The sequence below is a fragment of the Muntiacus reevesi genome, chromosome 19 (genome assembly GCF_963930625.1).
Source record: "Muntiacus reevesi chromosome 19, mMunRee1.1, whole genome shotgun sequence".
NCBI lineage: Eukaryota > Metazoa > Chordata > Mammalia > Artiodactyla > Cervidae > Muntiacus > Muntiacus reevesi.
The window spans coordinates 14,458,434-14,485,238 of NC_089267.1; the positions used below are offsets into that span (position 1 = coordinate 14,458,434).

General features: G+C 40.9%; 1 protein-coding gene across 7 annotated transcripts in view; it reads left to right on the plus strand.

The window, feature by feature from the left end:
* Nucleotides 1-1,487: 1,487 nt before the first annotated feature.
* Nucleotides 1,488-26,805, plus strand: part of SENP6 (SUMO specific peptidase 6) — a 129,095-nt gene continuing 103,777 nt past the window's right edge. For 3 of the 7 annotated variants that reach the window (XM_065911598.1, XM_065911599.1, XM_065911600.1), the window contains exon 1: nt 1,488-2,200. In XM_065911598.1, the coding sequence (XP_065767670.1) occupies nt 2,149-2,200 (52 nt within the window). In that variant the 5' untranslated portion in view covers nt 1,488-2,148. The remainder of the gene's footprint in view (nt 2,201-26,805) is intronic. The other 4 variants (XM_065911601.1, XM_065911602.1, XM_065911605.1 and 1 more) reach the window with 2 other exon arrangements.

Genomic DNA, 26,805 nt, shown 5'->3' on the forward strand with positions numbered 1-26,805 from the left:
AACTTTGAAAGATCCTAACTCAGATTGCTTAAGAGACATCTTTACTCTAACTGCACCTTCTTACTCATTTCATAGGTATTAGTTTTCCACAGCTGCTGTAATAAACTACTATTAATTTGGCAACTTAGAAATTTATTATCTTACAGTTTTGTAGGGTCAGAGGTCTAACATCCGTCTCATTGGGTTGAAATCCAGATGTCAGCTTTGCTCCCTGGAAGCTCTAGGAAAGTATTAGTTTCCTTGCCTTTTCCTACTTTTAGAGACCATCCATATTCCCAGACTTCTGGCACCTTCTTCCATTTTCAATGCATGTATGGATTTTAAACTCAAAAATTCTTTCCAAAAGTACATTTTAGAGTCTGTATAAATGAGTCCAGTCAACCGCATGTGGCTATGATCTATCTGCCTGAGCATGATACTGTCATTGGCACAGACTCTTTGTCATAGACCATCACAACTATCATTCAATCTCCTCAAGCAACAAAAATAGCAAATGATAACATATTCACTATATCACTCTTACTAAGTCAGGAAAGGTTATTAGTTCATCTTAGGAAAAGACTTTAAAAGAAGTTTTAAACAAAGTTTTTTTGACTTAAACCTTGGCCCCAGGGCAATTAAACTAGTTCATTTCTTGATTGACTCAATCATAGTTTTCCTGTATCATTTTAGTTACTGTTTAATTTTCATGGATATACAGCATGCATTTGTGTTTTTTTTTCCCAAGGGAGGACAGTGAGGGATTTAAGAAAAATGTTTGATTGGAAGACCACACACCAAAAGGAGTTGTGAATTTCATGGTGGGACTATACATAACTTCTTTCCTTTTCTGTATTTTCCAAATATTCGTTAGTGAACATGACATTTCTTTAATTAAAAAAGAAAAGAAAAACGAACATGACACTGTCACCTGTAGTCGTAAGGCCTGACTGACCGGTAAGGCAGGGGGACGGCTTTTGAAGTTTCAGGCACACAAAAGGACACGAATTTTTTTTAATTTTAAATTTACACTGTCATCCAAAGGGTACTGTAGCAACTTCCCTGATGAATTACCTTGAAAACTTTTTTTAACAATGAAGAAGCCCACAAATCACTTTCCACACGTGTGATCGCGCTACTTCACTCGACCTTTTCTCTCCACTCGGCTATGGTTTAGGCCCGAAGGCCCCCTCAGAGGAATGAACTCAAAGAGTCCTTCTTAGGCCACCGTGCTGCCGCGGAGGCCGAATGCAGCGCCGGCCCGGCCCGCCAGCGACTCCGGCCCCGGCGTGTGTGGGCCGAGCCGGCGCCGCGCTGGGCCCTCGCCGCCGAGGGCCGGGCGGCGGGCGCCACGCGGCGGGGCTCTGCGCGGCGCCGCAGCCTCTCCGCCCGCGCGAGAGCCCGGGCTCCTGAGGGGGAGCCGCGCTGGGGGCGGCGGCGGCGGCGCGGGGGCGGGAGCCGGGCGGCAGCAGCAGCAGCAGCAGCGCCCGTGGGGGAGGAGCGGCGGCGGCGGCGGCGGCTGGAGCTGCTGTGGCGACGGACGCTAGGCGGTGGCAGCGGAGACCCACCCCTGTCCACATGGACAGTCGCAGAGGCCTCGGCTGATGCATTCGCGCCTGGGCGGGGTGGGCGGACGGCCGTAGCGGCGGCGGCGGCGGCACTGGGAGCGGAGGGCCCCGGGGGGCGCCTGTGGGTCGCGGAGACCTCGCCTCCCCGGCGCGGCGGGTGCGGCCATTTTACGGCCCGGGACTGAGGGAAGCGTATCTGTGAGCTCGCCTTCTGCCCTCCCCCCCCCCCCTTCCTGCGGGCCCGCAGCTGGGGGAAGCTTCAAGGGCGGCCTGGGCGGGCGGTGGATGGGGAGTCGCGGGCCGAGAGGCACCGGGCCCGGGAAGCGCCGTCGCCGCCGTCGCCGCTCGCGTTCGCCCCGCGGGGCCTGAGCCAGCCCAGGCCGCGGGCCTCGCCGCCCGCCCGCGGATAGGCCCCGGGAGCCGGCCTGCTTTTGTGTAGGCCCGTCCGGAAGAGGCAGCGTTGCCCGCCTCACGGCCGAGTCCTAGGCCCGCAACCCTGCGGCGGCTACCCTCCTGCGGCGCGGCCCCTCATCCTGGCGAACGCGACGGCGGCGGCGGCGCGGGCCATGGATTAAGGCGGCGGCGGCGTGGGAGGAGGAAGATGGCGGCTGGCAAGAGCGACGGCAGCGCCGGGGAGATTACTTTTCTGGAAGGTACGTCTGTTCCTGCCCGTGTCGGGGGTGGGGGTGAGCAGAGACGGGAAAATGTGGGCCCCTGATTCCCGGATATTCGGTGACGGGCGCCGGGCGGGTTCGGGGGGCGGCGGCTCGGGGGCGATGGCAGGGAAGGAAGCTGCTGCGGGGGCGCCGGCTTCGAGCCCGGTAGGGCGAGGGGCTCGGCCGGGAGCCGGGAGGCTGTGAGGGGAAGGCGGTGGACCGGCCGCGAGCCGGAGTTTCTGTGCGTCCTCTGAGACTGCTGTCTTTTTTTTTTTTTTTTTGACATTTTTTTGCTTTCTCCGTGCTGGCCTGGGGATGAGAGCCGACTGCGCTCGCCTCTTGTTTGGTGTTTGTGAAAAGTTTCAAGTTGCTAAAAGGTTGGGTGAAATCGGGGGCCAGACCACTTTGGGAGGGGAGACGTAGTTTCCTGGAGCTTGTTTTAACATCCCCCCACCCCCAGGCCTTTCTGTTTCGCAGAGCTTCAGGCTTCCTTTTGCAGCCAGCATTCAGATTAGGCCTGGCCCTAAGAAATGTGTTTTGCTGAACGTATTTTAGGAAGTAATGTATCTGAGGAAAGAGAACGAGATAATATCAATTTGGGGGTCGTCACCTAAGCTAACAGACAGAGCTCGAGTGATTCCATTTTTATTCACTTGTGAGGAAAAGTTAAACATCTGTAGGTGAACTAAGCCAATGTTAAGAAAACCTACATATTATTGTTGGGGATGGTGGTAATGGTAACAGTATTGGCTTTTTGGCCAAATATAAAGATCCCCCATTACAGCTAAATTTGTTGTAGTTGTGGATCAGGAACTCTAATGTTCATTGGTTAATTTGACTGTGGATTCAGTTTTTGCTGGTAATTGGGTTTATTAATCAGTTCGGGAGAGCAGGGCTGTCTGCTGTGCAGTGATTGTTTAAAAAAAAAAAAAGGTTAACTCCTCTGGATAATTTTGCAAAGATGAATTTCACATGGGATATAGGCAGTACTTTAAAAATAATTGGAAACATTTCTGAGTTAAGATAGTACAACTTCACTATGCTACAAGGTCTTCTAAGAGGGTGTCGAAGGATGCTTATGCCATGTTTACAGTTTTCTTAACTGCATTGGGAACAGTGCCTGGAACACAGTAGGTACTCAGTCCAGTGAACAAATAGGGACCAGTAGAGGTGAGTGGGACCCACTCCAGTGTTCTTGCCTGGAGAATCCCAGGGATGGGGGAGCCTAGTGGGCTGCCATCTATGGGGTCACAAAGAGTCGGACACGACTGAAGTGACTTAGCAGCAGAGGTGAATGGGAAAAGAAATATTAATATTCTTCATTCTTCTTCCTTGAAGTATAGCAGAACAAAAAAAATTTTTTTTACCTTGTTATGCAAACCAGCCTTTATTTAAAAATGGTGAGTTTTATATGAGATTTGTAGTAAGAAGATGTGGAAAGCTTGTGAGTTTTCTGGCTTCATTTTATATTTCTTCCATTCAATCTCCGTTCTCATTTGGGCTGATTAGTTACCTGTCAGAGGCTGAGAGCGTGGTGCAGCTTGTGTTACAGGTGGTGCTATGTGATGAACATTGGGAGGATGGAAGGAGCATAAATAAGGCCAACAGTTACAGGGCTGAGGTAAATTTAAAGCTGCTGTTTTTAGCTTATTCTAACTTCAGGGTCTATGAATTCCTCTAGTGGAAAAAATTGAATTTCATCACTTTTTCAGCGTTTACATAAGCAAGTGAATGGTGCCTTGTTTAGAATAAGGGGCTGATATTTAGTACTACTAAATAAGTGGAATGATATTTAGGATATTTAGGATATTTAGCATAAGGGGCTGATATTTAGTACTACTAAATAAGTGGAACGATATTTAGGACTACTTATTTTTTATATTTAATTCTTTTGGTTCTTTATGCTTTTAATGATGACATACTCCAATATAACTTGCCAAATATTCACTCAGCAAATATTTATGTCAGCCTACTCTGTGCTAGGCACATTACCAAAGTAAAGACAGCAGTGCATAAGATAGTTAGGGTCCTTTCCTTCATAGGACTTATATTTTAGTAGGAGGGACTTTTTATAACTAAAAATTAATCCATTTAGAACAATCTTACCATTTTTTTTTTTTTTTTTGCATAGTTGTTTCCTTCTTTATTTAGATCTGCTCAGACCTGACAGCCGACTCAAAATGTCATGCTGCCACACTCGCATGTACAAACATGGTATTCCTCTGTTTTATTTTCATGGTAGCACTTTTCACATGATAAATTTGTCTTCATGTTTTTTAGTCCTGTAATAATAGAAGCTCCATTAAAGCAATAACTTTTTCTTTTCACCATCATACTTCTTGCACCTGGAGCATCTTTATTTGTTGTTAATGAAATAAACAAGAAGATAATAGTGTAGTATAAGGCTGTGGAAGAAATACATAGAAAAAGCCATTTTACATAGTGTTAAGGTCAGGAAAGGCCTTCCTGAGGAGGTCACACCTGTGTTAAGTTAATAACTGTAAGACTAGAGTATGGCAGAGAGGACGATGCCTGTAAAGGTTCTGAGATGATATAGGATTTCATTTGTTTAAAAAAAGATCATTATGGCTGAAATGTAATAAGCACAGAACACAGTAACAAGCACAGATATGAGAGAGAGCAGTTCATGAAAGTTCATGAATTTTTATTTGATTCTGAAAAGTAGGAAATCGTTGAAGAGTTGGGGCAATGGAGTTAATGATACAATTTATCTTTTAAAAAAATCACTTTTCTCCTGGAGTAAATTAGAGCAGAGTAAGAGTAAAAGCAGAGCCATTAGTTAGAATATTGTAGCGGTTTGAAAAAGGGAGAGGCTTGGATTAGGATGGTACCACTGGCCATCAGGAAAGAGAAGTGGATAGATGGAAGATCTGTTTGAGAACTTCTTAATGCATTGTATAGAGGATCAGAGAGAAGTAGGAATCAGAGATGACTCCTAGGGTTTTGGTTTGGTGGGTGGTGGGGGGACTCCATTTGTTGAGATGGAGTAGAGGAATGAGAAGCTCATAGCTCTGTTTTCCTCATCTTAAGTTTGAGGTGCTGGTTTGTCATTCATATTCTAAAGAGTGCTTTACATTCTCACAAACTGTGACATTAAATACTAATTCCAGTTCTTTCTCTACCTTCACTAGGGAAAAAGAGAGCTACTGGTTACTATTGTGCTTTATTTTGTCAGTATAGTATCACACTGAAATGGTGTGAATTGAATTAGGCGACAGCTTGTATTGAATTTTTTTCTTCCCCCTCTTTGATTTGTTCCTTTCTCTTCTGTTCACTTAAGGCTGTCTTCTGCCCCTTTCCCTCTTGTGATAGTTTGGGAGGTTTCTTTTGTTCACTCACTGAGTAGATACTCACTGAGAAACTGTAATGTTGTAGGCACTGTGCTGAGAGGCACACTGGAGGCAGGGGAGGTTTCCCGGTGGAGTTTCCAGTCCAGTGAAGAGAGTCAGTAATCAAATAATCGTACTTGTAAGTGTAAAATTACAGCTGTCAAGTGCAACAAATGGGGATTATTTGTAATAATGAGAATTTGATCTAACTAGGGCAGTTTGAAGGGTGACTAGGAGAGGGAAAGGTGGAGAGGCAGCTTTCTAGCCAGGGCGGTTGCAATAGAGGAAGCCTGGTATGTTTAGGGAACTGAGAGGACCATGTGGCGCTAGTAAGGAGAATGTTACAAGAGGAGACTGGGGTTAACATCCTCAGGTTTGTTTCAAAAAAAGGTCAAGGTGTACCACTTGTAGAATGCTCTAGGGAGGGGCAGAAGAATGTCAGGGAGGTCAGGTACGAGGCTTGCGGTATAGGGCAAAGGTGCTGGTAGTTAGCGCCTTCTCTTTCTTGGGATATTCTCCTTTTCTCACCTGTGGAACCTCTGGCGAATCTTAACTCTTCTCTCATTTGTTTTTTTTTTTTTTTTTAATAGTGCTGTTGTTCATTCTATAATAGTTTCTTTCCCTTTATCTTTTTTCTTCTACTAACTGCATAACCAATATTTTCTCCCATATTTTTCTACTTCCCCTTTCATATGTGTGTGTGTCTGTGTGTATTTACTACTTTGTTTTCATTCTGGGCCCGTCTCCCTTTGTGGACTTTGTCTACTAGTTGAAGAGATTGGTCTAAACTACTGCAGTGTTATCCTCTATCCAGTAAAACTGCTTATGTTTCCAAATGAAAAGTGTTTTCCATTTTCCCTTAATTATACTTTATTTTTACATTCAAGTCAAGTTACGAATCCAATCCATTTGTCATTTCTATGGGGGATAGTAAACACTTCACCCCATCTCTTGAACTAAAGTACCATTTCTCCTAAATGATTGGCATTCCATGAATATGAATAGGGGCTTTCCAGGTGGCACTTATTGCAAAATTCAGACTTAAATAGAAGAAAGTAGGGGAAAACCACTAGACCATTCAGGTATGACCTAAATCAGATCCCTTATGATTATACAGTGAAAGTGACAAATAGATTCAAAGGATTAGATCTGATAGAGTGCCTGAAGAACTGTGGATGGAGGTTCATGACATTGTACAGGAGGCAGTGATCAAAACCATGTACAAGAAAAAGAAATGCAAAAAGGCAGAATGGTTGTCTGACAAGGCCATACAAATAGCTGAGAAAAGAAGAGAAGCAAAGAGGAAAAGGAAAGATACACCCATTTGAATGCAGAGTTCCAAAAAGTAGCAAGGAGAGATAAAAAAGCCATTCTCAGTGATCAATGCAAAGAAATAGAAGAAAACAATAGAATGGGAAAGACTAAGAGATCTCTTCAAGAAAATTAGAAAAGGGAACATTTCATGCAAAGATGGGCACAATAAAAGACAGAAACGGTATGGACCTCACAAAAGCAGAAGATATTAAGAAGAGGTGGCAAGAATACACAGAAGAACTATCCAGAAAGATCTTCATGATCCAGGTAACCACGATGGTGTGATCACTCACCTAGAGCCAAACATCCTGGATTGTGAAGTCAAGTGGGCCTTAGGAAGCATCGCTTCAAACAAAGCTAGTGGAGGCAATAGAATTCCAGTAGAGCTATTTCAAATCCTAAAACATGATGCTGTGAAAGTGCTGTATTCAATATGCAAGCAAGTTTGGAAAACTCAACAGTGGCCACAGGACTGGAAAAGATCAGTTTTCATTCCAGTTCCAAAGAAGGGCAATGCCAAAGATGTTCAAACTATCGCACAATTGCACTCATCTCACATGCTAGCAAAGTAATGCTCCAAATTTTCCAAGCCAGGCTTCAGTAGTACATGAACCAAGAACTTCCAGATATTCAAGCTGGATTTAGAAAAGGCAGAGGAACCAGAGATCAAATTGCCAACATTTGTTGGATCATCAAAAAAGCAAGAGAATTCCAGAAAAAAAGTCTGCTTCTCCTTTATTGACTACACCAAAACCTTTGACTGTGTGGATCACAACAAGCTGTGGAAAATTCTTCGAGATGAGAATACTAGACCATCCACCTGCCTGCTGAGAAATCGGTATGCAGGTCAAGAAGTAATCATTAGAATCAGACATGGAACAACAGACTGGTTCCAAATTGGGTAAAAAGTACGTCAAGCTATATATTGCCACCTTGATTATTATTTAACCTATATGCAGAGTATATCATGCAAAATGCTAGGCTGGATGAAGCACAAGCTGGACTCGAGATTGCTGGAAGAAATATCGGTAACCTCAAATATGCAGATGACAGCACCCTTATGGCAGAAAGTGAAGAGGAGCAAAAGAGCCTCTTGATGAAAGTGAATGAGTAGAGTGAAAAAGCTGGCTTAAAAACTCAACGTTCATCAAAACATGTATATTATCAAGGGTGAAACAGATCACCAGCCCAGGTTGGATGCATGAGACAAGTGCTCGGAGCTGATGCACTGGGAAGACCCAGAGGGATTGGGTGGAGTGGGAGGGGGGATTGGGATGGGGAATACATGTAAATCCATGGCTGATTCATGTCAATGTATGGCAAAAACCACTACAATATTGTAAAGTAATTAGCCTCCAACTAATAAAAATAAACGGAAAAAAAAAAACCTCAACATTTAAAAAACTAAGATCATGGCATCCAGTCTCATTTCATTGCAAACAGATGGGGAAACAATGGAAGTAGCGAGAGACTTTATTTTCTTGAGTTCCAAAATCTCTGCAGATGGTGACTGCAACATGAAATTAAAAGATGCTTGCTCCTTGGAAGACAAGCTATGATCAACCTAGACAGTGTATTAAAAAACAGAGACATTATTTTGCCAACAAAGGTCTGTCTAGTCAAAGCTGTGGTTTTTCCAGTATGTATGAATGTGACAGTTGGACCATTAAAGAAAGCTGAGCACTGAAGAATTGATGCTTTTGAACTGTGGTGTTGGAGAAGACTCTTGAGAGTCCTTTGGACTGTAAGGAGATCCAACCAGTCCATCCTAAAGAAAATCAACCCTGAATATTCATTGGAAGGACTGATGTTGAAGCCGAAACTCCAATATTTTGGCCACCTGATGAGAAGAACTGACTCATTGGAAAAGACCCTGACCCTGGGACAGGTTGAAGGCAGGAGGGGAAGGGGACTACAGAGGATGAGATGGTTGGATGGTATCACCGACTCAATGGACATGAGTTTGAATAAGCTCCGGGAGTTGGTGATGGACAGGGAGGCCTGGCGTGCTGCAGTCCATGGGGTCGCAAAGAGTCGGACACGACTGAGCAACTGAACTGAACTGAGGTGGTGATAGTGGTCAAGAACCTGCCTGCCAATGCGGGAGAAATAAGAGATGTTTATTCAATCCCTGTGTCAATAAGATCCCCTGGAGGAGGAGATGACAACCCACTCCAGTATTCTTGTCTGGATAATCCTATGGACAGAGGAGCCTGGCGGGCTACAGCCCATGGGGTTGCAAAGAGTTGGACATGACTGAAGGGACTTAGCACGCTCCCATTGATATATGAGCAAGGTCTTTAGTTTTGGCCTACTCAGCAGGTCACACCACAACGTTCTTCATTTTAGCCCTACTCCTTCCTCTTTTGATTGTACTGCCTTTTAGAAACTATACCATGGTGTCATTCTGTGTTTACTGCTTTAGCTGTATATATTTCCTAGTTGCTTTCCAGTTTAATCAGTAAATTCTGCTTATCACTTGATTTCATGTACTCACATGGAACAGTCGAGTAGAACCTCACATGAAATGGTAGCAATTTTCATAAGAAATGCATTGAGAACATGAAATCAGAAGCCAGAAGGCGAGACTTCATCTTATAGCTCTATACTTACTAGCACTGAGATCTTGGATTGATAACTTAACCTTTGTGTTTTCATTTCTGTCAAACAAGGATAATAATTGCAGTTACCTCATAAGGTTGCCATGAAGATTAAACATGTTAATATATAGTAAACTCTTAGAACAATTCCAGGCATGTAATTCCAAATACTATGTATAAGTTGTTATTATATTTATTTTCTTAGCAGGTAGAAAAGAGAAAAACTTTTCTTACTTTTCTGTTCTTAATGCTTGCCTTCTCTCTTATTTGAATTCTGGTTTTTACTCTCTTTCACTTACTACCTTTCTTTTCCTAGGTATTAGCTAATTGTTCTTGATATTCTAGATTGACTAGTGAGAGGGGAAGAGAGAATGATATTATGTTTTTTACATCTAGACTTCTATAAGTTAGGTGTTACTGTACTGTAATGTTATTGTAATGTTAATACAATAACGTATACTGTAATGTTGTATTGTATTGTAATGTTGCCATTACAAAAGTTTGTTGACAATTTGAGGAGGTCAAGAGGTCTAAAGGGATTACATGACCTAGAGCAAGTTAGGGCGTCAGCAGAATCGGAGCCTGGGACCTGTGCTAGAGCCTTAACCTCCTTCAGCAGTCCTTTCCTTCTTTCTTCCCTCCTTTCCTTCTTTATCCCTTTGCTTTCCCATTTTTCTTACCTGTTTAACCTTTAGGGTCAGGGGACCTGGACAAGAGAAGAAAAAAATAATAGGGAATTATAGGGACTCCCCCTGGTGGCTCAGAGGTTAAAGTGTCTGCCCGCAATGAGGGAGACCTGGGTTCAATCCCTGGGTCGGGAAGATCCCCTGGAGAAGGAAATGGCAACCCACTCCAGCATTCTTGCCTGGAGAATCCCATGGATGGAGGAGCCTGGTGGGCTACAATCCACAGGGTCACCAAGAGTCAGACTCGACTTGAGTGACTTAACCATTTATTGATTCAATTTGATCTCTACGAGGGCAAAAGCCGAAGCCACAGATCTCTTAAGGCCCAACTTCAGAAATCACAGTGTCACTTCTATCGCATTTGATTGGCCAGAAAGCCACAGAGCTAGCTCAGATTCAAGGGGAGGGGAAGTAGAATCTTCATTCATCGAGAATGGTGGAAAAGAATTTGCAGCCATCTTTCCTCTCCCATACCTCTTTGGTGTTTTGTTCTTGTAGTTTTAAATACTTTCAACAGAGTCATATTGTTTCTTGAACTTGAGAACTACAGTTCTTTTGAGATCCAAAAGTTTCTAATTTCTAGACAGATTAGGAAGCTAAAGGAAGACCAGAAGATAGACCACACATTTGTAATTTTTCTCAAAGGTATAAATAGCAACATAGTTCGGTTGCTCAGTCATATCCGACTCTGTGACCCCGTGGACTGCAGCACACCAGGCTTTCCTCTCCATCACCAACTCACAAAGCTTGCTCAAACTCATGTCCATCCAGTCAGTGACGCCATCCAACCACATTATCCTCTATCATCTCCTCCTTCCGCCTTCAATCTTCCCCAGCATCAGGGTCTTTTCCAGTGAGTCAGTTTTTCGCATCAGGTGGCCAAAGTATTAAAGTTACAGCTTCAGCATTAGTCCTTCCAGTGAATATTCGGAACTGATTTCTTTTGGGATGGACTGGTTGGATCTCCTCACAGCCCCAGGGACTCTCGAGTCTTCTCCAACACCACAATTCAAAAGCTTCAATTCTTCGACACTCAGCTTTATAGTCCAGCTCTCACATCCATATGTGACTACTGGAGAAACCACAGCTTTGACTAGATGGACCTTTGTTGGCAAAGTAATGTCTCTCCTTTTTAATATGCTGTCTAGCTTGGTCATAGTTTTTCTTCCAAGGAGCGAGTGCCTTTTAATTTCATGCTGCAATCACTATCTGCAGTGATTTTGGAGCCTGAAAAAATAAAGTCTTTCACTGTTGCCATTGTTTTCCCATCTGTTTGCCATGAAATGATGGTATCAATGTCATGATCTTAGTTTTTTGAATGTTGGGTTTTAAGCCAACTTTTTCACTCTCCTCTTACCCTTTCATCAGGAGGCTCTTTAATTGTTCTTCACTTTCTGCCATAAGGGTAGTGTCATCTGCGTATCTGAGGTTATTGGTATTTCTTCCAGCAACCTTGATTCCAGTTTGTGCTTCATGTAGCCCGGCATTTTGAATGATGTGCTCTGCATATGGATTAAATAAACAGGGTGACAGTATATAGCCTTGACGTACTCCTTTCCCAGTTTGGAACCAGTCTGTTGTTCCATGTCTGGTTCAAATGGTTGCTTCTTGACCTGTATACAGATTTCTCAGCAGGCAGGTAAGGTGGTCTGGTATTCCCATCTCTTGAAGAATTTTCCAGTTTGTTGTGATCTACACAGTCAAAGGCTTCAGTGTAGTCAGTGAATCAGAAGTAGATGTTTTTCTGGAACTCTCTCCTTGCCTTTTCTGTGATCCAACGGATGTTGGCAATTTGATCTCTGTTTCCTCTGCCTTTTCTAAAACCAGCTTGAACATCTGGAAGTTCATGTTTCATGTACTGTTGAAGCCTGGCTTGAGCAGTTTGAACGTTACTTTGGTAGCATGTGAGATGAGTGCAGTTGTGTGGTAGTTTGTACATTGTTTGGCATTGCCTTTCTTTGGGATTGGAATGAAACCTGCAACATAGTCATTGGTTAACTTTTCTTTGATTAGTAACTGATTCAAGAATTTCTGAAACCAAGCAAGCATAAGGAAGAAAAGAGGAAGAATGATAGAAACTTCTCCTTCCTTTTTTTCTTTCATTCAGTGATATGCTGGAGTTGTTATTATAATCCTTCTCATTTCCATTACCTAATCTCTTAGAAAATATGGTCACCACTGTTTACAGTATTAAAAATTAAATGTCATCTCAGTCCAAAACACAACAGTTAATCCAGAAAGTCAAAGGCAGGCTGTTGATCACAATTACAACCCTCTTCAGTTGTGCGCTTAAGTCATGTTACTTGTAGTGATGCCACAATGGATGATCCATTATTGTGAACTGCCAATTATGGTTGCCTACATCACCTAAAAACCAGAAAGTAGCCATGCAGTATCCATTTGACACTAACAGTGTTACTCTTAGCTCCTGTTTTTTTGGGCTACCTTAGCCTTTTGTACTTCTGAGAGCCTTCTGTGTCCATCACCAAAAATTAGGACCTCTTGTCTCCTGTGGATACTAACTTTGAGTACTAAAATTGGAGCAGCCCTAGGCAAGTTGGGACACGTGGACCCTGTGCCTCATCCCAAGCTAACAGCAGCTACTTTGAGGCCTTCTGAAACCACAGGCTTGAGAAGTAAGACAGCAAGCCATATTCTGATCTTGATTTGGGAGAGTAATTTCAAGTACATTTCATGCTTAGTTTTTAACAGGAGAGTTTTTTTCCTCCCACATTAACTGCATAATCATTGAAATATAGCAAGGAGAAGAAAGTAAACAGTGCTTGTGTACAAGTGTATAACAAATGTACTTGTTTATTTTTTGGAAAGATTGAAGCCAGTTTTAAGAACAGGAAGAGCTAGAAATTTCCAGAGACTTATTTGTAGACTATGTAATAACCTTCTTGTCTTTCCTGTATTGAAAAAAAGATCTGCAAACTTTGCCTCTACAACCTCCTCTGTGTTTGAATCTACCAGTAAATCTTAGCAATATGGTGAAGGTACTCCCTTTTACCACCGTGACTTCTAATGACTCCATGATCATGGAAACCAGTATCTTCTTTGCTTCTGAAAGTCCTGTGCTGCTGTTTGGATGAGGTGGGATTCCGTGTTTTGGCATTTAAACTTCTTTCTTCAGTTCATGTTAGTCTCCATTCTCTATTATCACAGGAGATAAAAAAGAATGATTTAATTTTGTCATTCTAGTAATTAACTCTGCCAATCTTAGTGTTTCCTCACAAGTTTTGAGTACCAACTCCTGAGTCTCTTTTGTCTTCACCCTTTACAGGCTTTATACCTGGTTTTCAAGTTTACCTTATTTTAATTTCGGTTTACTATGAACCTGTCATTTTTCTCCTTGTTGAATTTTGCATTTACACTTTCAGAATTACAGTGTTTCATTGGTCCATCTCATGACTGTTGAATTCCCCTGCCATCTTGATGGTCTTCTCTCCTTTCCTTGGAGCAGAGGAACATTTGGAGCCACCTGTCTGTTGTGATCATTTCTTAAATTATTCATTTTTTTGGACTGTGTGTGCTCAAGATAACTGTATTTTTAGAGTTGTTATTCTATATATAGATATTACCAACTACATTACTTTGGCTTAAGGTACTGATACTTTGATTCCATAGAAGATCAGTATCCTTCCAGCAATAGCAGCAGCACCAAACTGCTGCCTGATGTTGGCCTTGGATGGAACTACTTGGATGTCAGCATCCTGCCGAAGGATGCATAGAAACCCACTGAATGGAATGAAGAAGTTGATAAACTAAGAACAATGAATAGGAGCTGCATCCTGAGGCAAAGAATACTGTGGTTTTTGTGGCTCACGGAGAAGTCTGATATTATTTCCAAGAATATAGTATATTCAGACTTCATCTTCAGATAATATTGGACTGTAGTCTGTCTTCTATATCAAAAAAAATAAAGGTTTTTTTTTTTTTTTTTTTTTTTTAAGTTTAGGAATTTGAGGAAATCACCATAGCTGGGTGATTTTTCTGCTTTATGTAGCACCTGTGGGAGTTATTCAGCGGTAGCTGGGCTGGCCTGGAAGTTCCAAGGTAGCTGTATGCAGATGTCTAATGGGCAGGTTGGAAAGTTGGGCCCTTCTTTCTCCATGTAGTCTAAGGGCCTCTTGATGTGGTCTCTGCAACAAGGTACCCAGACTTGTAACATGATGGCTTAGGGCTCTAAGACATTGCCTTTGGAGAATCTTGACAGGTTCTTAAGAAAGTTTGGGACTAAAGCATTACAGAGCAGCCTATAATTGCTTTATTGAGGTTTCCTGAGGTGTGTGTGCATGCTCAGTTGCTTCATTTGTGTCCAACTCTTTGCGACCCCATGTACTGTAGTCTGCCAGGCTCCTCTGTCCATGGGTTTCTTCAGGCAAGGATGCTGGAGTGGGTTGCCATTGTCTCCTCCAGGGGATCCTCCCGACTCAGGGATCAAACCTGCATCTCCTGCTTTGCAGGTGGATTCTTTACCGTCTGTGTCACTGGGGAAGCCGGAGATTTCCTGATGTTTGCATTTAATTCTCTCTTTAGGTTTTCTTTTCTTGCTTTTATATTTCTAGTTTGCAGAAGTTAACTTCTGTGTCAGTGATACTTTTTTAAAAATTCTATTTTTTATTATTGTAAAACCTTATCAATGACAGTTTAAAAAATTATTAGGAAATATTTCATGTCTGTGTGGAATATAAAGAATAATAGAGCAAAAACTCATGTTCTGATTCCTAGCCTATAGAAAACATTGCTAATCCGATGTTAGTACAGTGTTAGCTACAGTGAAACTGGGGTGAACCCTTTCATTTTTGCATCTTCCTGCCTCCACTCCAGGTGTAACCACCAACCTCTGTTTGGTAGGCATTCCTATACATTTCTTTGTACTTTATGTATATATATATCTTTGAACCTGTGTACCTGTGCAGACTGTTAGAATATATTGTAAATCATGTCATACTATATTCTTCTGTAACTTGTTTTTCATTCTTACAGCATTGAGAAATTAAATGTTGATAAGAATAGCTCTGTTTCTTTGTCGTAGTATGAATGTATACTACATTATATTTATGCATTTCCTTTTTTTGTGAAAATTAGGTTGTATCTAATTTTTTTACTTTTACATACATTGCTACTATCAATGTCTTAGGATGTCTCATATTGCTACTATGAACTTTTTTTTTTTTTTTTTTCTCTTTTTTTTTTTTTCTTTTTATGCTCTCTGCCCCTGCCCCCCGCCCCCCAGCTCATCCGTAGGCCCAAGCTACTATGAACTTTTTAAAAGTACATTTCCTTGTGCACATGTGTGTGTTTCTCTGGAGCAGAGGTCAACAAAGTTTTTCTGTAAAGGGCCAGATAGTGAATATCTTACACTTTGCATTTCAAACAGTGCTGCCTGCCAATTTAGTAAGAAGGCAGTTATAGATAATGCATAAGCAAATGAGTGTGGCTGTATGCCAGTAAAACTTTATGGGCACTGAAATTTGAATTTTGTATGATTTTCTTGTAACATGAAACATCTTTCTTGTTTGATTTGTTGTTTTTCACCCCCTGAAGTGAAAAGTGAAGTGAAAGTGTTAGTCTGTCAGTAATGTCCGACTTTTTGCAACCCATGGACTGTAGCCCGCCAGACTTCTCTGTCCATGGAATTCTCCAGGCAAGAACACTGGAGTGGGTCGCCATGCCCTCTTCCAGAGAATCTTTCCAACCCAGAGATCAAACCCAGGTCTCCTCCATTGTGAGTGGTTTCTTTACTGTCTGAGCCACCAGAAAAACCCAAGAATACTGGAGTGGGTAGCCTGTCCCTTCTCCAGGGGATATTCCTGAACCAGGGATTGAACCGGCATCTCCTGCATTGCAGGTGGAGTCTTTTCTGTCTGAGCCACCAGAGAAGAGCCTTTTAAAAATGTGAAAGCCACATTCTTAGCTCATGGGCCTTGTAAAATCAAGCAGCAGGCCAGATTTAGCTGGGCCATACTTTGTTTACATCTGATCTAGAGTATTTCTTAGCATTGAAATTATTGGGTCATGTATTATTTCAGCTTCACCCTGGATATTGCCAAATTGATCTCCAAAGTGCTTTCACTAGCACTTTTTAAGATTTCCTGGTTATACACATCATCACCCACTTAATGTCTGAAGTTTTAGTTTTTGCCAGTCTGAAGGGGTTTATTGAATGGCAATTTGAACTTGTAATACCGCTGTTTATAGTGAGGTTGAGTATCTTTATTGTTGTATTTTAAAAATTTGCTCATTGTCCATGCAGTGTTCAAAAAATATTGAGTGCCAACCTAGAGTTAATCCCTCTTCTATTTGCTTGTGGTGCTTGAATAAGTTAAAATAATCTGTGAGTTTTGTTTTGTTTTTTAGGTTAATTTGTGTGTATTTCCTTTATTTTTAATTGCTCATGTCTTCTGCACATTTTGTTTTCTGTTGGAATGTTGGGGTTCTTTATAAAGTCTGGATAGTAAACCTTGGTTGAATTACATGTATTGAGCATACATCTTATAAAATTACTGCTTAGTTTTTAATGCATGGAATAATTTTATGAGCACATTTTAAAAATAGTGGGGTTTTTTCCTTAATGTCTTGCAGTTTTTGTGATACATGAAATTCTGTGGTCTTATTGGTCCTTGTATTATAACTTTACCTTTTTTTTTTTTTTATTAATTACTGTTCATTTCTTTGGTTTTTATTATAGCAGAGTGATAAGCTATCCATGCTGGGGTAACAGGATTTGAAAATCTATTTTAGTGTATCTGTTTCTTATGTTTTCTTTACATTTGAAAAAGGTCTTTAAAAAGACTATTAAATACTTCTGAATCTGATAGGGGTGTTGATATCCAGAATATAAAAAGAACTCATAAAACTCAATAGTAAAACCTCCAAATAATCGAACCAAAAATAGACAAAGGTCTTGAATAGACGTTTTTTCCAAAGAAGGCCTACAAGTGGACAACAGATGAAAAGGTGATTAGCATCACTAATTACTAGGAAAATGTAAATCAAGCCACCATAATATATCACCTTACGTCTTGTAGAATGATTATCACATAACCATGTATTGTCGGGATTGTAAAATTGGTACAGCCCCTGTAGAAAACAGTATGGAGGTTCTTCAGGAGATTAAAAGTAGAGCTATCTTATGATCCAGTAATTCTACTTATATGAATATATCTAAAGGAAACAAACACTGTGCCCCAGTATTCACAGCAATGTTATTTATAGTAGCCAAGACCTGGAAACAATCTTAAGTGTTCATCAGTGGATAAAGATGTGGATATATATTCAGTGGAATATTATTTAGTCAAGAAAACTCCTACCTTGTGTGACAACATGGGTGGACCCTGAGATCATTTTGCTTAGTGAAATAAGAATTCTGTGTGATTCCACTGGTATGTGCAATCTTTAAGAAAAAAAAAGGGGGGGGGGGCTTAAAATGAAACAACAACAAAAAATCCCAAACTCATAGAATAAAAGATCAGATGTGCAGAGGCAGGGCAAGGGAGGTAGGGGACTTGGATGAGGGTGGTCCAAGGTTCAGACCTCCAGTTATAAGATAGGTAAGTACTGGAGCTGTAATGTAAAAAATGATGGATGACTATAGTTCATAGTCCTCGATGACATAATTGTTCAGTCGCTCAGTCTGTGTCCGACTCTGCGACCCCATGGACTGCAGCATACCAGTCTTCCCTGTCCTTCAGTATATCCTGGACTTTGCTGAAAGTCATGTGCATTGAATCAATGATACCATCTAGCCATCTCATCCTCTGTTGTCTCCTCCTCCTCCTTCAGTCTTTCCCAGCAGCAGGATCTTTTCCAGCGAGTCGGCTCTTCGCATCAGGTGGCCAAAATACTGGTGCTTTAGCATCAGTCCTTCCAATGAATATTCAGGACTGATTTCCTTTAGGATTGCCTGGTTTGATCTCCTTGCTGTCCAAAGGACTTTCAAAAGTCTTCTCTAGCACCACAGTTTAAAGGCATCAATTCTTCAGCGCTCAGCCTTTTTTATTGTCCAGGTCTCACATCCAAATGTGACTACTGGAAAAACCATAGCTTTGACTAGACAGACCTTGTTTGCAAAGTAATGTCTCTGCTTTTTAATACGCTGTCTAGAATTATCATAGCTTTTCTTCCAAGGAGCCAGGTGTCCTTGAATTTAATGGCTGCAGTCACCATCTGCAGTGATTTTGGAGCCCCCCCAAATAAAAAGTCTGTCACTGTTTCCATTGTTTTTCCATCTATTTGCCATGAAGTTATGGAATCAGATGCCATGATCTTTGTTTTCTGAATATTGAGTTTTAAGCCAGCTTTTTCACTCTTCTTTTACCTTCATCAAGAGGCTCTTTAGTTCCTCTTCACTTTCTGCCATAAGGATGGTGTCATCTGCATATGTGAAGTTATTGATATTTCTTCCGGCAATCTTGATTCCACTTTGTGCTTCATCCAGCCCAGTGTTTTGCATGATGTACTGTGTATCTGAGTGAAGTAAGCAGAGTGACAATATATACAGCCTTTCTCAATTTGGAACCAGTCCATTGTTCCTAGTCTGGTTCAAACTGTTGCTTTTTGACCTGCATACAGGTCTGTCAGGAGGCAGGTAAGGTGGTCTGGTATCCCATTTCTTGAACAGTTTTCCACACTTTGTTGTGACCCACACAGTCAAAGGCTTTAGTGTAGTCAGTGAAGCAGAAGTAGATGTCTTTCTGGAACTCTCTTACCTTTTCGATGATCCAGCGGATATTGGCAATTTGATCTCTGCATATTTGACCAGAGATCAAATTCCTCTGCCTTTCCTAAATCCAGCTTGTACGTCTGGAAGTTCTTGGTTCATGTACTGTTGAAGCTTGGCTTGAAGGATTTTGAGCATGACCATGCTAGCATATGAAATAAGTGCAATTGTGTGGTAGTTTGACTTCTTTAGAAGTTAAAGTAAATCATAAGAGTTCTCATCACAAGGAAAAAAACTTTCTTTGTTTTCTTCCTTCCCTCTCTTCCTTTTCTCTTTTTCTTTCTTTCATCTGTATGAGATGATAGTTGTTAACTGAGCATATTACAGTAATTATTCCGCAGTATACTTAAGTCAGGTCATTATGCTGTACACCTTGAACTTACCCAGTTCAGTTATAACTCAGTGAAGCCCGACAGGAATGGACCTGGAGTCTGTCACGCAGAGTGAAGAAAGTCAGAAAGAGAAAAACATCATATATAAATGCACACATGTGGAATATACATGCGTTCCACATATATCTATATATGTAGAGTCTAGAAAAATGGTACAGATGAACCTATTTCCAGAGCAGGAGTAGAGATGCAGACATAGTGAACAGGCATGTGGACACGGGTTGGGGGGGCGGGGCGGGGATTAGTTGGGGGAGTAGGATTGGCATATATACGTTACCATGAGTAAAATCCCTAGCTAGTGGGAGCCTGCTGTAATGCACAGGAAACTCAGCTCGGTGCTCTGTGATGACCTCGAGAGGTGGGATGGGGTTGGGGAAGTGAGGTCTATGAGGGAGAGGGGGATATATTTCACGTCTAGTTGATTCACTTCCTTGTACAGCAGAAACTGACATAACATTGTAAAGCAATTATATTCCAATAAAAAATAAAACTGGGCAGGGAAGACTTCTTTTTCTAACTATGCAAAAGATTTACTTATTTTTTTTACTCTTTTTTTAAAGAGAAATTTTAGGTTCTCAGCAAAGTTGAGAGAGGAAGGTACAGAGATTTGCCATATACCTCCCACCCCAACACATGCATAGCCTTCACCAATGTCAGTATCTCCCACCAGAGTGGTATGTCTGCTCTAATTGATAACCCTCCATTGACACATCATAATCTCTCAAAAGTCTGTAGTTTACATTATGGTTCACCCATAGACTATACATTGTGTGGTATAGTCTGTGAGTTTGGACAAGTGTATAATGACATATACCTATCATTATTGTATCATACAGAGTATTTTCATTGCCATAAAAATCTTCATTGTTCTACCTGTTCATCCCTCCACCCCCCACACCCACCTCATCCTTGCAACTGCTGACCTTTTTACTGTGCATAGTTTTGCCTATTCACAATGTCATCTAGGTGAAATCATACAGTAGGTCTACTTTTCTGTTTTTTTTTTCCCCAGAGTAATGGGCATTTAAGGTCGTTTCATCCTCCATGTCGTTTCATGACTTGGCGACTCCTTTTTTTTCTCCCCCAAATAACATTTCATTTAATTTACCACAGTTTATTTATCCACCTACCTACTGAAGGACATCTTGGTTGCTTCCAAGTTTTGCCAGTTGTGATGGAGCTGCAGTAACTCTCTGTGTGTGGATTCAGCATGGACATTAGTTTTTACTCCTGTGGGTGAATATCAGGAAGTGCAGTTGCTGAACCGCGTGGTAACAGTGCGTTTTGCTTTATGGGAAACTGAACCTGGACTGTTGTGTACTCTCCCCAGCAGTGAACGAGCGCTCTTGTGCCACATCCTCAGAGTGTTTGGTGTTAGTGTTACAGATTTTGTCAGTTTTAATGGATGGGTAGTGGTATCTCATTATTTTAGTTTGCATTTCCCTTATAACATATGATTTGAAGAATTTTTTCATGTGCTCGTTTGCCATGTCTGTATCTTCTTTGATAAGATGTCTGTTAAGGTCTTTGACTTATTTTTTAGTCAGGTTTTTCTTTTGTTTTTTTTTTTTTAATCTTTGAGTTCTATGTCTATTTTGGATAAAGTCCTTTATCAGATTTGTTTTTCTGTAGATATTTTCTCCCAGTCTGTGGCTTATTTTCTGGTTTTCTTGGCAGAGCAAAAGTTTTTAATTGTAATGAAGTCCAGTTTATCAATTGTTTCTTTCATGGATTATACCTTTGGTGTTTTAGCTAAAGAGTCATCTCCATACCAGCTAGATTTTCTCCTATGTTATCTTCTAGGAGTTTTATAGTTGTGTATTTTACACTTAGGTCTGTGATCCATTTTGAATTAGTTTGTTTTCACTTTGAATTAATTTTTGTGAGCGGCGTAAGGTCCGTGTCTAGATTCATTACTTTGCATGTGAACGTGCAGTTGTTCCAGCACCATTTTCAGAAAGGTTGTCTTTGGCTCTGTTGTGTTGCCTTTCCACCCTTGACAAATAACAGTTGACTATACTTATGTGGCTCTATTCTGGGCTCTGTATTCTTTTCCACTGATTTATTTGTTCTTTGCCAATACTACTCTGACTTGATTACTGTGCCTTTATAAATCTTTGAAATCAGCTGGTGTCTGTTCTCCAGATTTGTTCTTAAACATTGTGACTGGGCTCCCCTGGTGACTCAGTGGTAAAGAATTCAGCTGCAATGCAGGAGATGCAGGTTTAATCCCTGGATTGGGAAGATCCACTAAAGAAGGAAATGGCAACCAACTCCAGCATTCTTGGCTGGGAAATCCCATGGTTAGAAGAGCCTGGTGGGCTGCAGTCAGAGTCGCAAAAAGAGTCAGACTAAACAAACATTGTGATGGCTATTCTGAATCTTTTCCCTTTTCATATAAACCTTAGAATCAGTTTCTTAACATCCATAAAATAACTTGCTAAAACTTTGACTGCGGTTGCATTGAATTTATAAAGTTAGAAAGAACTGACATCTTGATGGTATTGAATCTTCCTATCTATAAACACAAAGTATCTTCTCCATTTTATGTAGTTTTTCTTTCATTTCATCCAACAGAGTTTTGTAGTTTCCCCTGTGTAGATTTTGTATGTATTTTGTTAGCTTTATAGCTAAGCATTTCATTTTTGGGGGGCTAATGTCGGTGTTATTGTGTTTTTAATTTCACATTCACGTTGCTCATTATTGGTATATAGGAAAATGTAATTTTTTTGTATTAACCTTGTATCCTGCAGCCTTACTGTATTTGCTTTGTAGTTCCAAGAGGGTTTTTTTTTGTTGGTTTTTTTTTTGAGTGATTTGGATTTTCTACCTAGATGATCATGTCATCTGCAAACAAAGTTTTATTTCTTTCTTCCCAATATGTATCTCTATGTAAATACAACACAGAAGATATATAATCAAATACCTTGTTTATATTATTTTCCTCAAACTACCTGCTATTGGAAATAAGAAAAATTGAAGTTTTAATTTTATCTTAACTTATTCCTTCTCGACAGCCTTTCTTTATATACATTCAGATTTCTAACCTACATCATTTTTCTTCCCTCAAAAGGACTTTTTTAAAAAAAACATTTGCAAAACAGCAGCAAGTTCTCTGGATATTTGTCTAAGAAAGTCTTATTTTTCCTTTACTACCTGTAAAGGGAATGGCAACCCACTCCATTTTCTTGCCTGGAGAATCCCATGGTAGAGGAGTCTGGTGGGCTACAGTCCTTAGGTTGCCACAGAGTCAAACACTAAAGTGACTTAACACATTGAAAAATAATATCACAGGGTACAGAAATCCAGTGTTTCCCCCCCCATCCCCCCCACCCCCGCCCCAATACTTTATATTGTTTCACTTTACTGTCTTGTTTGCATAATTTCCAAGGAGAATTCAAATTCAGTTACAATTCTTACCTCCCCCTGCCCCCACCACCACCCGGGGTGACTTTCAGCATCACCCGCCCACCTCTTCCCCATCCTGCCTCTGCCTGTGGTTTGAAAATGATATTCCTGTGTAGACTAAAATGATGCACAATGTGAGAGCTGTGAGGTAAGTTTTGTTTGAGGCTAAATGACCACTGCAGCCTGGGAGACCGCCCCTCTGATAGCTCTGAGAGACTGCTCCAAAGCGGTAGTGGGGGAGGGTCAGCATATGAGATTTTGCTGAAAAGGGAGTTCAGCACAGTCAGGTGCTTATTTTACAAAAGGTTTTCTGCTAGTCACAAGGAGCTGATGTCACCATGAAGGGGATTTAGTGCTTTTCTAGATATGAGGAGATGCAAGGATTCAGATCATGAAATCAGTTCCTGAAATTACCTAATTGTCTGAAGATCTGTTTTACCGGGTTCCCTGGAGCAAAGAGTGCCTCACTCTGCATCCTGAGTTCTCCTCAGTGGGTGTTGAAGGTCAGCCGCTACAGCAACACAGGATTCAGTCTCTGCAGAGGCAGATGGCAGAGGCCCTTGTTGTTCAGTTGCTGGCAGATGTTCTTGGCAAGTGCCAATATGTAGCTGATACCTAAGTGTAGTTTTTTAGATTTATTCTGCCTCAGAACTTCCTGGATCTGTGGTTGGTTGTTTAATGTTAATTTGGGGAAATTCTCAGTCTTTTATTGTTTCAAATATTTTTTCTGTTCTTTCCTTTCTTCTCCTCCTAGTATTTCTATTAAACACAGGTTACACCTTTTTCATTTCTCCCACAACCCTCGGGCGTTGTTTCTTTTTTTTTACCCCCTTCAGTCAGTTCTCTTTGGCTTTTTTGATAGCTCACTTGGTAAAGAATCCGCCTGCAATGCAGGAGACCCCGTTTGATTCCTGGGTCCTAGATCCGCTGGAGAAGGAAGTGGCAACCCACTCCAGTATTCTTGGGCTTCCCTTGTGGCTCAGCTGGTAAAGAATCTGCCTGCAGTGCGGTAGACCTGGGTTTGATCCGTGAAGAAGGGAAAGGCTACCCACTCCAGTATTCTGGCCTGGAGAGTTCCATAGACTATGTAGTCCATGGGGTCACAAAGAGTTGGACACGACTGAGCGACTTTCACTTTCCCTTTCATTGATATACTCAAGTTCAGAGATTCTTTCCTTAGCTGTGTCCAGTCTACTAATAAGCTCATCAGAGGCATCTTTCCTTTCTGTTACATATTTTTATTTCTAGCATTAATTTTTGGTTCTTAGGATTTCACCTCTGCTTACATTGCAGAGGTGTTAGTTTGTTAGTTAACTGTCTGCTGTACTGTCTGCTTTAGCCATTATAGAGCCCTTAGCGGAGTAATCACAGTTGTTTAAATCACCAGCTTGATAATTCCAGCATCCATGCCATGTCTGCCTTGATGCTTGTTTTATCACATCAAATTGTGCTTTTTGCCTTTTAGTATGTCTTAATTTTTTTCTTGATACCTGGACATGTTATACTGGGTAAAAGGAACTACAGGTTTTCGGGTAATAGGAAGCATTCTACAGTCCTGGGATTGGGTCTGATCTTCAGTTCCATGAGCCTAGGCCTCTAAACTGTGAACTTTACATGTGTTTCTCAGTGTTTTTCTCTACTCTTAGGTGGGACGGGATGGCTAGAATGGGCTGATCTTGGGTATCTCCCTTCTCCCAGCAGGAGTTGCGTCAGTTTAATAAAACTTCCTGTAGGTTAGGCTGTTTCTTACTCCTGAGGCCTTGTTAAGAACAGAGTCTTCTCTTGCATCTCAAAATGGTTCCTTTTTCTCTTTCCCAGATGGAAGGGGAGGGTGGGCGGGGGTGGATTTTTCTCCAGTGTTTACTGGGAGAACCTGGTCAAGCTCCTGAAGGTGAAACTCACCAGAGTGGGACCCCCTCTTATGACTGGGTGCCTCTGGAATTTTAACCCTCAGATGTAAATACTGAACCTCCAACAGTTCATCAATTTATAGTTGAGACTTTCCTCCCAAGGTACTGGATCTTGTGGTAGTTGTAAGATTAGTACAAAGAATTTTCATTTGCCCTTATTTCCCCCAGTATTGATATTTACCATCATTGCTTTATTGTATTCTCTCTCTAACTCTATATGTTTATATATGCTTACTTTTTCCCCCTGAACCACTTGAAAGTAAATTTCAGGCTTACTGCTCATTACCCCAACTTACTTCATTGTCTTACCTCTTCTTCATGTTTTTTGAACTATAGGTCCTCTTAAGTTACTACGGTGTAGTTATCAAAATCAAAAAACTTAACATTAATATAATACTATTGTCTAATCTACAGACTTTATTTCAATTTTACTAGTTGACCTAAAATGTTCTTTTTAGGAAAAAGAAAAATTCTGGTTCTGGGTCCAATTTTGGATCACTTACGGCATTTATTAGTCATGTTTCTTCTGTCTTTTTTAATCTGGAATAGTATTCCAGCCTTTCTTTTCTGTCTTTACATTGACATGTTTAACATGTGTGTGTGTGCAGTCAGTCTCTCAGTCATGTCCCACTCTTTGCAACCTCATGGACTGTAGAGCCCACCAGGCTCCTCTTCTCCATGAGATTCTCCAGACAACACAACTGGAGTGAGTAGCCATTCCTTTCTCCAGGGAATTTTCCCAACCCAGGGACCACACCCCCGTCTTCTGCATTGCAGGCACATTCTTTACCCTCTGAGCAGTTTCTGCTCCAGGGGATCTTCCTGACCCAGGGATGGAATTTGCATCCTACATCAGCAGGCGGATTTTTTACCACTATACCTCCTGGAAAGTCATAAACTTTACAGTTATTTTGTAGTTTGGGTTTGTCTGATGCTTCCTCATGATTAGATTTAGGTTATGCATTTTTATAAGGAATGCCATAGTAATGAGCTTTTGTCTTATTTACTGGTGAAATTATCTTGGATCACTTAGTTAAGATGGTTTTTGCCAGGTTTCTCCACTGAAAGGTACTATATTCTCCTTTGTAATTAATTAATATTCTGTGGGGAACTACTTTGAGACAATGTAATAACATTTCTTACCAGATTTCACCCTTAGTATTAGCTTCTTTCCATTTATTATTCCTTGATGATGCATGCTTTAATCAGTTTTTATTATAATGGTTCCCAAATTATGATTTTCCAGTTGTATCCTTCTTATATATTTAATTCACATTCTCCTAAATACTTGCTCTTTAAAAAAAAGTCAGGTTTCCCTCCTATGTTCAGATGCCTTGTGCCTCCAGTTTGTTAGCTCTCTGGGCCGTGCGCATGGAGACATTTGCTGCTTGTTCCCTTTCCTCACCCCTTGCAGATGTTTTCTGCCCCGTCTTGCTGTGCGGGCTAGGACCTTCACTGCATGGTTCAGTAGAACTGCTCATGCTGCTTATGGCAGGGGAAAAGTTGCAGTGTTTTCCAAAGGTTTTTGTGCAGTAGTTACTCTTTTCTTTTTATTCCTTCTATACTTAGTTTGCTAAGAGTTTTTATTTTGTGAATTACATTCATGATTTTCAAATATGAACTCGCTTGTAGAATAAACCCTACTTGGTTGTAATATATTATTATCTATCACTGTATTTGATTTACTGTTATCTTATTTTGAGTTAGATGTCTGTCTTCAGGAGAGCATGTTCTCATGGCATTTTCCTTCTTTAAATGTTATCATAAGATTTGGGATAGAGTCTTCTGACCTCATGAAAGGAGCTGCAAAATGTTCCTTCTTTTTTTTTTTTTTTTTCATTTTTCTGGAAAAGTGTAGATCTATTTGTTGGTATTTTTTAAAAGCTTGAAAGAAATTATGGGAGAGGCCTTCTGTGTCTGAATTTTTCTTTTCAGAGAGATTTATAATAATTCAATCATCTTTTATTGATAGCAGTATTCAAAAAATTTTTTCTTTTGTCAGTTTGGTAATATTTGTGCCCTCACAGGTGTTTGTTTCTTTCTGTAGACAAACTAAATCAGTTCCCATGCATCCATCAAATTTTCATCTTTCATTAGTTTAGGTACATCGGTCAGCTGTTCTTACAGGTTTCTACTTTTCTTTCTTTTTTTTAGATTTTAAAAAATTGTTTTATTTTGGCTTGTGTGCGCTGCGTTGCTTCAGTGGTGTCTGAC